Source organism: Daphnia magna, linkage group LG8, assembly GCF_020631705.1.
Source record: "Daphnia magna isolate NIES linkage group LG8, ASM2063170v1.1, whole genome shotgun sequence".
Classification (NCBI taxonomy): domain Eukaryota; kingdom Metazoa; phylum Arthropoda; class Branchiopoda; order Diplostraca; family Daphniidae; genus Daphnia; species Daphnia magna.
Window position 1 is genome coordinate 8,994,821 of NC_059189.1, and position 13,985 is coordinate 9,008,805.

The 13,985-nt window shown below is 40.7% G+C and overlaps 1 protein-coding gene across 1 annotated transcript; it reads right to left on the bottom strand.

Moving 5' to 3' along the window:
• Window positions 1-2,850: 2,850 nt before the first annotated feature.
• Window positions 2,851-8,096, bottom strand: LOC116929457 (retinal homeobox protein Rx-B). Its single transcript, XM_045177521.1, has 3 exons — window positions 7,416-8,096; window positions 6,945-7,330; window positions 2,851-3,805 (listed from the first exon to the last, which is right to left on the bottom strand). The coding sequence occupies exons 1-3, from the start codon at window positions 7,822-7,824 to the stop codon at window positions 3,320-3,322; spliced, it is 1,281 nt and encodes a 426-aa protein (XP_045033456.1). The 5' UTR covers window positions 7,825-8,096; the 3' UTR covers window positions 2,851-3,319.
• Between the last annotated feature and the right edge of the window lie 5,889 nt (window positions 8,097-13,985).

Sequence of the window (13,985 nt, forward strand, 5' to 3'; positions counted from 1 at the left end):
TCCTTCGTTGATAAAGTCTAATGCTATAGGGCTGATCACTTAGGCCACTTAAAGCAAAGGAGCGCGCGCGTTCTATACGCGATCCTATCGATGATAAAGCGGGTCGGACAGTATATATATTTATGCATGCCAGCGAAAGTCAAAAGAAAAATGAAAAGAAATATATTTGGATTTTTATTTTATTTTTTTTTTAAAGCCTCATAATGGGGAGCTGATTGATCGTTTGATTTCCATTAAAGGTACATATATAATGCAAGATGCTTCTGGTGCCAAGCGCTGGCGTAAAAAGCATTCGTCGAAATGTGTGAGCAGTCAAAGAGGTTGAGAAGGGGAGTGTCGAACGAGATAACGACCCCTAACGCCGTCTCACCTCTTTTCCATCGTAAGCCATCATATTATATAGTTATACAGCAGTGGTACGGAATACAGTTCCCATCTATATTCTTTATCTTTCTTATTCTTTTTCTTTTTTTTTGAGGGGGAATTTTCTTTTATTCTTGCATATTTTGTTCAAATGCCTTCGAGGTTTCAATTATTTATTTTTTTCTTTCCTCCCATTTTTCATTTATTTCTTTATAATCAACATTCTCTCTCTATATATAAACGATTCGGTTGAACGATAGAATGTTCTTTGCTCATTCTCTCTGCGATGATTCTTTGACGCGCTGATATGGCGATAGAGTCATCATCGGAGGCCCTGTAAAACGGTATACTGACTGACACAAAAGAAAAGCTCAGTTCAGGCCTATAGGCTGTTGTATTTGAATTAAGTCCATATTTACAGTCAAAAGTGCTAATCCTAAGATGCTGTCTCAAGTCTTTACCAATCAATCATCTCCAACCCCGAAGCAGAACAAGTTCCTTTTTTTTTTTCAAAACTAATTGCCTTTTTGCTCTTAAATAAATTCCTTTTTTTAAGTTAAAGAAAAAGAAAAAGTTAATTAGTATAGAAGGTGAGAGACATGTTCTCGCCAATCTCTGATGCCCATCTCATTCAACTTTGGAAGAATCTCTTCGCTGCAAAGCTGGTGCCCGATGATGGTCAGCTATTGGCTTACTGTCTGCTTGACGTCTTTAACTTTCATTCAATCGAAATCCGTTGATTCAAGTTTTTCATCAAGAATGCTAATCGCAATAGTGTAAAGACCTATTTTTTGTCCTTGAATATGGGCCACTGTATAGTCGTTCAACGGCCTTCCCAGCAGAAATAGTTGAAGGAATAAGTGCTGTATAGACTATATTACGCGAGGAGGATAACATGTAACGAGGGTTAGGTAGAATAACAACTTATATAGACATGGAACACCACGAAATGTGGCAATCCTCTTTCACAGGTGAACGCGTCGTAAAGCTGAAACCGTGAAAAGGCAACAATGCGGAAGGAATGCCATCAGTGGGTCGATCTACCTAATCTATAAAAACTTGTGATGCCGTGCTAAAATGTATATCAACTAACGGAACTCAAAACAAAACAATTATTCAAGTCTTGTCAGGATGAAACACGAAGAAATAAATGTCAGTTAACAATCAGAAAAAAAACAAACAAACTATAAAGTGAGGCAGCGATAAAAAGAAAAAATTTGGTTCTTGTGTCTTATATGTGTTTTGTTTTTTACACATTATAAGCTGTAAGATGTATAGCCTACTACACAGTGCAGTAGGAGTGTGTGTTATGCTACGGCGTCTATAAATCCTGTCAAAAAAGTGAGGAGCCCTCTATACGATGTGGCATTCTTTGGCGCTCAACAACAACAGGAGGCCCAACCAAAGTGACAAGATCAAAGAAGATCAGCAGCCATCTACAAGTATATAAGAGAGTATGAGGCAGTGTACAACTGTTAAGCCGATTTCCTTTCTTTCTTTTTTTTCCCTTCATTTTTTAAATTTTGTTTATTTTATTTTTTTTCCTATTTCGTATAGGAAGACTCGTGTTTTGTTGGCGCGAGCGTTTCGTGTATTTCCCCCCTCATTCCCAAAGTGAGAGAGGGTGAGCTAATTGGAGAGGGGTTTCTGTTTCCCTCCATTTCGCCTTGTTCGAAATTCCAAAATTCTTGTTGATCTTTATTTATTTTTTATTTTTTATAACATCCAACTTCCGGAAGAGTTAAATGAAATTCAAACAAAATGGCCGATGAACGCATATTGACCGTATTTTATTCATGAATCCTTATAACAATAAGTCTCCGATTAATAATATTTTGATGGGAAATAAACATTCGATGTTATTCAACATTGAATAGCATCTGTTGTACTACTAATGAACACGAACGTCTGATGGACAGACAAGCGCAAGACTTGGCTCATAACAACCAAGCAACACGCGCGCATTCTATATTTTCGATGAAACACTGTCCAAAATCCATTGGCTCCGGAAAAGAGGGGAGATGCGCTGGATTATAGCATTTTCATGAAAAATAACTATTATATAGTCTTTTTTGCAATCAATGATGCCAACTGATGATATATTGTCTCACATGTATATACTTTATACTAGTATAACACATGGGACGCATGTCGTACAGCTTCCGTTGTATAATACACATATACAGTAATGAACTGTGTGCTTTAACGAGCCAGTCGTGAATCCTTAATGATAACCCGAGGGGATCAAAGAATCATTTGCAAAACGCTGTCCGAGCAAAGCGTCTTTCGAATTTAAAAAAAAACGAGCTGCTATTATATTAGAGTGAATTGGACAGTAAACACAAGAGGAACGCGTTTCAACGTGAACAAATGGAATCTGTTGAAGAAAATGAATTTGAAAATGAATGTAATGTCACGTTTCAGTGTTGTTCTTCTTCGTCTGAACGCGAAACGAATGCATAAACAGCCGTGTGTGTATATAAGCTATAAGGGTAATTGATTTCGTGTTTATTGTTCTGTCAGTTTACGTTCATAATGTATATGTACACGATTGGGTGTCAGTTCGAAAGAGGAGGCCAGACAATACAGGAGAAACTACAAGAGAAAAGTCGGTCACGTCACGTCACTCATTGGCAATCAAAACCAACAAACGAAATTGCACACAAGTGTATAGAGCCTTTATATAATATATATTTATATGTACTGTACGTATATATATACCTAAATGTATCGAGCGAATGCAGAATTCATCACACTTTACAAGTATCTCATGCCCCTCAAAAATGATGTTTCCTCACTGATATCAATACACGGAATGGACACACGAATGATTGGAATTTTGATATGGGAGACAGCACACAAGACCATTTTACGTCTGAAACACAAATTTCTTCATATAAGCCGACATTAATATGCTGGGGGATTTCGATCAAAAATAAAATGGGGATCAGCGGGACTACAGCGGCTTGGAATCGCCTCTGCGGAATCGGGAGGTGGGTGTAGCGACGTGATCCGGTGAATCCCGAGACGCGATGGTCAAAGAGCCGCTGGATGGCGACGGAGTCGTTTGCCGATGATGTTGTACCTGATTCATCAGCGCAGCCGATCCCATCATCGGAGCCATTAAATAAGAAGCTGCGGGCGGATAGGCCGACGAAGCGGCCGCAGCCGCCGCAGCCGCCGCTTGATGATAGGCCATAGCCGCACCGGAAGTCAGCGATAGCCAATGATCGAGATGAGCGGGCAGTCCGGCTGCGGCTGCGGCCGCAGCCGCAACAACAGCCGATCCGCCATTGTTGTTGTTATTGTTGTAGCGCGGAGTGGTGGCAGCCGCAGCGGCCGGAATCATCGAAGAAAATTCTTGCTGGAACTTGCGCAGTTGTTGCGATGCTTCCATCTTCTCTTGTCGTCGCCATTTGGCCCGTCTGTTCTGGAACCAGACCTAATCAACCCACCAGAAAAAGAGGGAAAATTTAATCATAAGAAATGATGCAATCATCACGATGGTTTTTGGAATTCTTATAACTCCCGGCGGGCTACCCACAGCAATAGCCGCCTTGATTCGAACTCGAACGAACTTGTATGATTGGAAAGAGCTATGAAAAAAAAAAAAAAGGGAGAAACTCCGAAGTTACATACTGTACAACAACAAAAAAAAAATGACTTAATGTTGTTAGCTTTGTGTCAGTATGTATAATAACGAAGTTTCAGCAAAAAAACTCTCGTCCCTCGTCTATAGTATATAGCCTATACACATATGGGTGTTTTGAGATAATGGCAGCAATCAAACGCCCATTGAGCGCAAAGTGTGACAGATGGCCATCTTTTTCCAGACCGGGTCATTACCTCTCGCCAGTTGGATACAAAAATACTTTTGACTTTGCAATGGGGGAAAACTACTCGTTTTTTTTCCTTTTTAAAGGGACTAGTGATTCAATAGTACCTAGTTACGTAACTCGTTCAATTTGGCCACAAAAAGACCCTTTTTATTTATTAATTTTTTGGATTTGATTAGATTTTTTCTTTTTCTTTTTTTTCAAACTTGAAAATACAACAGATGATGGTTGCCATCTGGCTATACCAATTGACGTGTGTCGCAAAACCTCATTTTCTCGTTATCATTCGTATAATAATGAAATGATTGAATTTCTCCTTTTTAAATTGTCATATACTGCCTTGGGCTTCCTATATATTTTTGATTTGTGAAACAGACTAAATAATTGTTGCCATACTTTGCATATAATGCTCCCCACCAAGAAACTGCATCGTCCCTGTGATTCTATACAAGCCTATATGGAACCAGCACATAACATTTGAATATATAGAAAATAAATAACAACACATTCAAAACGACCTCTCGCTTACGTGGCATAACAGTTAGTGTCTTTTGTGATTGAACCAGATAGCAAAGAAGAAGAAAAAAAAACATTTCAAAGAGAACCGTCTAAAAAAGAGACATAGAAAAGAGAAAAGAAAAAAAGAAAATCAAACGGTTTACATATTATTATATCATCCGATTCGCTCCAAAAGGATATCACACAAGAGTCTATATACAACACAGCCATCTGATATCGGAGCTGTGTGATTGAGATGAATAGACTCCCGTTTGCTCCCCCCTCTTTTTTTACTGAGCGTGTGTGTGTGGTGTATATATACACACAGCACAGATTCGTATATACATGCAACTATTGAAAATACTGATCGTTGACTTGCGCTCGATGTATATACAATCGCCCTATTATGTATATGGACTTTTGTGTACAGTGGCAGTATATATACATAGAGAGAGAGAGAGAGGTATAGACTATATATACAGCAAAAAGGAAAATGCAACACACACATTGCGCTGACATTGGACGCTTTAGTATAGACGTAAGATTCTTTTTATTTTCCGGATGCGTCTGCAACAGCAGTCGCCCCTTCTTTTGATCGGCCATCAATTTAGTTAGTTCACCGGTTTTTTTTCTTTTTTTTTTCTTATATATACGTATAGTATATTCGCTTTGTTGAGTGTGTGTGTGTGTGTGTGTATATAATATAAATACGATGGCGATTGCCATCACCCGTTTTTTTTTTTCTTTGTGTGTTGAATGCGTGTGTGTGTTATCAGACCACTTAGTCCTCGGTCGATTAGCCTAATAACTCGTTTTGGGGCGGGTCGGCGACTTGCTGGGTACGGGGAGTTGGCAACTATATAGTACTGTATATATATAGAAGGGAGATGATGATGCTGGAACACGGACGCCTAAGAGGGGGGGAAATGGAACAGCAAAAGAAAAGAGGGGGGAAAACAGTGGCAATATAAAGACAGCAGACGATGAGAGTTGTTACAAGCAGAGATAGAAAAAGCTTTTGTTTCCTTTGTTGTTCCATACGCCATTTTGTCCCCCCCCCCGCTTTCATAATGAGTTTATACCTAATACGTCATTATCGATATAAATATAGGCCGTTTTTTCTCAAATAGCTGACGATCATCAGCGGCTATAATATACAAGTTCTACATATATACACGTATGCCCCCAAACTTGCATGAATTTGGGCAGATTTGAATGCCAGATAAAAGCCCGGATTTAAACGGAATACAGCGAAAATATCCTTGTCCACGTCCCTCATTTCTACCGACGTGTGTACATGGCAAAAAAAAAAATGATTGATATATACGATGGATTAACGGAAACCCTCCTCCGTTTTAGCTATGACGTATATATAGACCAAATCGGATCGAGCAAAGTGATGCTGTTATACCATTGCCATTTATTGCCGGCGACCGGAAATGAGTTCTAGACACTGTTATCCAGCGCGTTCTATTATGGTGTATATACGTGATGTAGTCTACTTGTCGCATACTATGTACAGTCTACACACAATAATAGAACGGACAGCGGCAAAAAACAAAAGGGACAAAAAGATTGTTCTCTCTCTATTCTCCTCCCACACAACACGGATAATAAAAAATAGAGGCAATAAGTCAGACAAGTGATTTGACGAACAATGTCGAAAACATCACCCCCCTCCCCCTCATTCATTTTGAATGGCACAAGGAAAAACAAAGAGGAACTGTTGATTGCGGTCCCCCGTTTTATTGAATTTCATCTTTAAATATTATTTAGGCTGCTGAGCTTTCAAGAGTTTGTATATAAGATAATCTGTTTAGAAATCTTGCCTGACTGCATCCGCAGATCTGCAGTTGGGCGACTCGACGATAAAGTTGTGGACTCTATGTATCAACGTTGCGGGGAAAGTCTTAGCAACTGAAGGAATTATATACCAACAAAATACGAGCGCAATTAAAAAGCAGAAAAGCCGATTGCTGTATATAATAGCACGCTGTTCTCATGCATATATTATACTATAGCCTACATGCATAAAAATATAGGAAAAGCAAGGCTAATCAAAGAGATGAACACAAAAGATGAGCCCGAATTCTAAATAGTTTCTGTTTGCCATTTTCGGTGCATTGCCATATCAACACACGCTCGCGGCTATATCTATACGCATAGTATATCATTTGAATAAATCGTATATACAGGCCTATATATGCTATATAATATGCTAATGAACAATCAACAAAAAAGTCTAACCTGGACTCTGACTTCGGGCAGGTTGACTTTCATAGCCAACTCCTCGCGACTGTAGACGTCGGGGTAGTGCGATTTTTCAAAGGCGCGTTCCAGTTCGTGCAGCTGGAACGTCGTGAACGTCGTCCTGTTCCGCCGGTGTTTTTTGCTGTTGCCGCTACCTCCGCCTGCGCCATTTTCAGCGCCGCTCATGCCGCTCTTGTTCGCCTGATGGCCGTCTTCATCGCTGCTCTCCTCCGGCTGATTGATGCTGCTCATCATCGGATGCTGTTCAGCATCCGCCTCGTTGGGACGCACAGCATTGTAATGATGATGAGCTTGCGACATTTCGCGGAACAATTTCGCCTGCTGGTGCCTCCCTCCGCCAACATCGCACCGATCGTCTTTCTCTGCAATTGATAATTCATTTGAAATGGATGGATTCATTCAACGCTACCATCGAAAGACGAATTTCATAGAAACAGACTGTTGTACCTTTGGAGTGTTGATTGTTCAGTCCAAGAATAGCCTCGATCGTGTACAAGTGGCTGACTTGATGATTGAGACTTAACTTGCTAGTGTGCGAGGCTGTCGCCGATGAGCCAGACGCTTCGTGCGGCTGGTGATGAACAGCTGCTTTGACGGGCGACAGCGAGTCGGCCACGGACATGATCACGGCCGGCACGGCGGCCGCGATCGAGTCCGAAAGATCGACGTTGATCGGTGCGTCGCCGACCGATCCGCCGTTCTCGATGTCGACGCTGCTGTTATCACTGGGACTACTTCCGCCGCTGCGGCTGTTCAAACTGGCGCTACTCGCGTTGCTGTTGCTGTCCTCCGTCAGCGACGAATGCTGTTGATGCTTGTCCACCACCGATTCGCTTCTCTGCTCAGACGTCATCATGTTGAAATTATGTGCGTCTCTCTTTGTTTTCTTTTCTTTTTCTAATGATTTATTATTTATTAATTTTGTCGATGAAATCTGCCTGAGAATAAACGACACGATCACGCACAACTCACAAAAGGCAGGAGCAGGAACAGGAGGAGGAGGAGGAGGGCAAGAGCAAAAAAGGGAATGAGTTGATTTGGCGAGAATGGTTGTATAATCACCGATCGAACGATTTGTGTTATGCGTCCAGACTGTTTGATAGTCGCGGTCGTGACTGATTGATGGTGAAGCGAAAGAGTCACAGGGCCCCCTCCCCCCCGTAGATGCTGGAGGGGCACGGCCTGCGGGCCGTTTCGGTGTGTGGAGGGAAGGAACACAGAAAAAGAAAAGAAAAAAAAACACGAAATAAGAAGAAGAAAAAGAAAGAAAAAAGGAGAGAAATCTCATAACATGCTATAAGATATCAAATGGTGAGGGAGGCGGATAGAGAATAGGGGCGGAGACTGGGGTGGAGCCAGAGCCACTGCGTCAATCCCGCCGGCTATTAGCCTTCCAACGCCGCAGACCAATCCCGGAGACCCAACTAAAAGGTTGATTGGGCGGAGCTTATTATATTACCAGAGCGCATACTACACACACGTTGATTTCATTTTTTTTTTCCCTCGTGTTGCTGGACCTATGTATGTTATTTTAAAAGAAATTATTAATTTTTTTTTTTTAAATAAGATCAGCCCTCCTCCTCCCTTAATTCACAAGTATAAGGTGTTTTGTCCATTGCGTCATTCTTCCATCATTCCGCTGCCCAACATTTATTATAAAACATCTTTCAGGGAAAGTTGATTATACTTCATTAAAAGGCCTACGTCATCAGCTTGTTAATGAGATTGCAGCGATTTAGTGGGCGCACAAAAGACTCGCCAGTCACATGTATAGCAAGAGGCTATAAACAAGGAAATCTATAAGCCAATCGTGTAAAAGAGCCGTTTTACTTTATAAAATAAGGCATTTACAGTCGAAGGCGAAAGAGAGATAAACAGTCAAGACCTTATAGTACGGTAGATCTAAAAATTAAAAACAAAAATAAATAAATAAATACATTTGCTTCCCCCCCCCCCCTTGAAGCAGATGGAGCAGCAACTAAAAAGGGGGGGATACGAGAGGCCAAGTGGAGGGGAAATTGTCAATTTCATCCGGGCGGGGCAGAGAGCGGATGGTCCCTCAAAACGATTCATTTTGGCTCTGTTGGTTGTGTTATAAAGGTGCTCAGTGCTGTATATATCTACACAAGATTTTGTAGAAGAAGCAGCAAAGGGAAGGGGGAGACAAGCGGGATAAGGATGGCTATATAAAATATAGCGAATAAGCGGACACAGCACACACAGCACAGGCTATATGGTGGATAGCTACATCTGTGATTGAGTTGCTTTTTTCCATCCTTTTTCTCCTTCCCTCACTTCATCGTTCCTCGTTCCGCGAGAAAAAAGAAACAAACTCTGTAACTTTGTTACTCATCGTCACGCTTGTAAATATATTGGAAAAAAAATAAAATAAATGACTGCTGACGAGGTTTATATAGACATCAACTGCCGCTGTCCAAATTGCCTATTAATACGAAGAGGGGGATGGAAATCGTCTTATTAGCAGACAGTATTTTGTTCCAAAGACATTGAATGGAACCATATGTGTTTCAACTGCTCGTTGCCTCGTACTTTTGATTGAAAAGGACATATAAAAGTCGCTAAATGTAAATATATAGAAACAAAATTGACATGTAGAACAATATATAGAATTCGAATCGATTATTTGATCAAAATAAATTGAAAAAAAGAAAGAAAGAAGATTTGAAATTGGGCCGCCAAAGATTTGACGCTCGGATTTGATTTGATTTTTCTGTTGGCTGTCGATGTTAATAATATCGTCAAACATCATCAAACGTTTTTTTCTGGAACCCTGCAGCTAATACATATGGAGAAAGAGAGAGAGAGAGAGAGAGATAGAAATAGATGGAGTCGATTCAATCAGGAAGAAAGAAGGAGATGGATGTTTATGGCCATATCAACTTTGTATATCTAGAAAATCAGGTCGAGTAGTGCGTTTCCCCCCCTTCGATTCGATCAATTCGTTTCTCCTTTAATAGCCAAAGAAGGCGGCCGGCGAATGTTTTAACGTCGTGATCATAGTGGAAGCGAAAATCAGTGGAGCTTTAAATCATAGCCAATCGACGTCACTATAAAGACCTGAACGTTTATATAAATACATCCGCTAGTTTAAATAAAAACGATTAAATCTTTTCCAACATGCCCCTTTTGATGCCTATAAAATTGCACTGAAAAATACCTCGGCTGTTTCTTATTTAAACACTTCTTTCTGAATATAGATCAACTTAATTCAACACTTTGAAATTCGGCCGGGCTTTATAAAAAGAATTCTGCGGCTGATTGATGCCGACCAATGAAATGCCAGCATCGAATCATTTATAATATAGATTATAAGAATTGTCACGAATATAACAAATATAGAAGCATGACGTATAAGGGGCCTATCCGTCCACGAGCGTATACAAAAGCGGCTGTTCAATTGAAGGCAAAAACAGCACAAGAATAAGATCGACTTGGGACGCCAAACGATGCGTCGTGATCGAATCACGGTCGCCATTCGATCAGGAAAAAACCCCACCCCCCAAAAAAACGGCATTGAATGAAGTGATTCTTTTATATATTTTTCTTCTATATATATTACCCTCTTGCTTCGCTCAAGTAAATAGACAAACGGAACATAATAACCCCGTCCTCCCCCCCTTCCACCAGAATAATCAAAAATAAATCAATCCAAATCTCTTTTTCGATGAGTTGTAAATAAAAAAAAAAAACGTTTACCCAGAGGGCGTCCGTTGATAGTATGGAGACGTACATGACACAGCAATTGTTTTATGTTTTATTTTTTTTCATACATAAAAGGATGAAAGAGAAAATCAACGATGATTGTGTTAGAGACGAAACGCGTTCAGACGCCAATGAGTTTGTCCGCGACTCGATTGATTTAGCAGCATCGTTGCTGAGGTTTTTTCTTTCTTCTGTCTATACAATTTCGTGTGTGGCATATAGACACGCATAGTCTATTATATAGACTAATATACATTCTTTTGAAAAACAAAAACGAGGATCATACTGTCTCCATCTCTCGACCTGCCCTTTTGTCTGTACATAGAAGCAATCAATATAAGACAAGATGGAATATGTATAGGAGCAGGTCGTGCATTGCGCTCTTCAGGGACATTTGGCTTTCAATGACGTAAGAATTAATAGCCTGCCTCGTCATAACGACGCAATAATTTCTAACAGGATAGGCTTATATGTTTAAAAGCTTTGTTTCTATAGACATATCACCCATTAAAATGTTTGTAAAATTTAGACAAACGTTATCAAACACGGACTGTTGGCAATTTACACCGTATTGCGTAATAACACGTATAGACTTACATCGGCAAATAAAAATGGATTCTTGTGTTTGATCGGTGAAGGTTAACCATCTCTGCCTGTACATTTCACTAATACATCCCTAATCACTATACACAGCAGCCAATAAATATATATATGAACATGGTATATACATCAATGGCGCATGTTTGCGTTCGGCAGCCCCCGACGTTCACATCGACGAGGAGCGCGGGAGGGTGAAACATAAGAGGAGGTGTGCAGCACTGTGCATAGCACGTCGACAGCAGCTCTCTTTTCAAACCGTTGGTATAAGTCGGAATTAATTGCCAACTTGCCAGTTTCGTCGGCTATATAGCTCTCACACGCACACACACACACCAACCTCTACATATTGCTCTTGCCTATCTATGCGCGTATCTACTTATTATAAGCGCAGAACAAAAGGGTGCGGTCAAAAAAGAAAAGAAAAAAGCAGTCGGACTTATTTTCAATCCGCTTAGCGCCTTCGCTCGCTATTAAGGGCGCTAGTTTGTTTCCTCTTTTGCTCTCTTATTGGCTCGCTCAAAAGCTCATGCACATATAGAGCAGTATATATAGGTCCGTATAGACGTCGGTTGCATGTTATACGAACTATATACAGTGCCAAGTTTGTTATATCTACTAATACGCAATGACGGGCGTACGCTGATTGCTGAGGACTCGACTAATTGAGGTCGAGGCTTTATATATGCATTTGATGTGTATGACTTGGCTAATTTGTACTGCACGCGGAACATTTGATATTGAAAGAAACATCGTCGACGTCGGGATTTGTTTGCAGACGACGCCCAAATGAGCCATATATATCTCCCTCAGTCTAAATTGATCATTTTCATCATGGCACTATAATTATTTTGGTGTTCTTTCCGCCAGTTTGCCCAGCCTTGTCCCCACTCAAAAAAGTTGTAAGCTTATTATAAAAATGTGAGTTTTGTGCTATACACAACATATGTGGAGCCAGAGAGCGTCGTCAACGTTCGTCGTTGGTAAAATGAGGCGTCATCGCTGTCAACTTGATGGCATTCAAATTAAGGGGGGGGGGAATAAAAAGGCCCCATTTTTAAAAAAATAAGCTGAGTTGCCATTTATGTACTAGTCGTGTTAACTGTGATTGCTCTGACGTTCTATTTTGTTGATTTGAGCGACGACTAATGAATCGTGTCAGTTCATTAATGACATGATGCGAAATGCGTCTTCGCGTTTTAGTATATATAGTCTACTATATAGATGGAGAATAACTCATTAAGAGGAATTTGGAAAGTTAAACAGCCAATTGGCATCGGTGTGTACATCAGAAGTGTTCAACATTTGAATATGACTAGCCCAAGTGGATTGAGCGAGTCGAACTTTGCGTTTATATATTTATGAAAGTCTCAATTAGGCGTCTTTCGTGTGTGTCAATCGAGAATGAGATTAGGCGATTGCAAAGGGTTTGGCTGGCCTGTTAGTCACGTTACAAATAATTAGAAAAACATTTTTTTTTACATGTCTTTTTTTTATTCTCTCACTCTAAAAGGAATAACGCGATTTTGTTGGGATGAAGGCGAAAGAGAGGGTGGAAGTGTTGAGAGGCAAGCGAATGCGTTATTAAGCTGCCTGTCAAACATATCCGATTAGGCACGGTGACATATCCACCTGTATTCCTTCTCACGAGGCCAAACTGCCTGAGGTGGGGGGGACACTTCCTCCCATTCTATATAGCCGTGTGTTTCCACTTGTCTATATATTTCATTACGAGTAACGCAGGTTGACAACCGACATCGTCCTATGCGCTCGCACTCATTTACAAAAGACACGACAAATATGCGCGAGTATTCACGTGAGCTATAGGACAATAATCATTGATATATACAACACGTGCTGTGACGTAATCAATAGTGGAAACCTATTGAAAGGGAATGATGACAATGATGTGCTGTTACATCCTTAATTCCCTCGCCATCAGTTGTATATACGTTGTGTTTATATTCGTTTTGATGTATATATAGCGGGGCTGTCAGCCTCCGTCCACCTATCGGCCTGTACGGAGGGCGAATGTCATCGCCAGCAGCTGCTCGTCGAATGCGGTTGGGTGTCTGTGACGTTTTCTGGATGGACAACAAGCATCATTTCTTGCTATACAACACCGCAGATGTACAGGCAAAAGCAATGGCCTAAAACATTCAAGAAAAAAAAAAATGTCGCCATTTTCAATGCGCGTTTCAAAACTGATGTGTTTGGGATCATCGACGGCCGTATACAGTTCATGGGTTCGTTGCCTTCCTCGATGTGATTGGGTGTTTGGATGTTCTGCTGGGATAGAACTGAATGATGGCCAACACATTATATAGAAAAGCGGAGGTGGAATTCTATTTTTGCTTTTTTTTTTTTTCATTTGGGGGAGGGTTGATGATTGGGTTTTTGCTCTGATGGAATAAGAGAAACAGAGAATGATGGATGTGTGATCTACGGTCTCTGGGTGCATCATTACATGCGTGGCATCCCCCACAAAAACCCCACTCTATAGATGTGTTATATGATAAAGGAGGATCTATACGATCAAACGGAACAACAAGAAAAAAATAAAAAGAGTGGCCACGCAGCAGACGACAGAATGGACAGTTTACTCAATAAGGCAGGATTATTGCGGTCCTGTATCCTGCGGGCGTAGCCTATACATACAAGTCCTGCCATTCCGTTCAATCATTGGATGGTAGATAT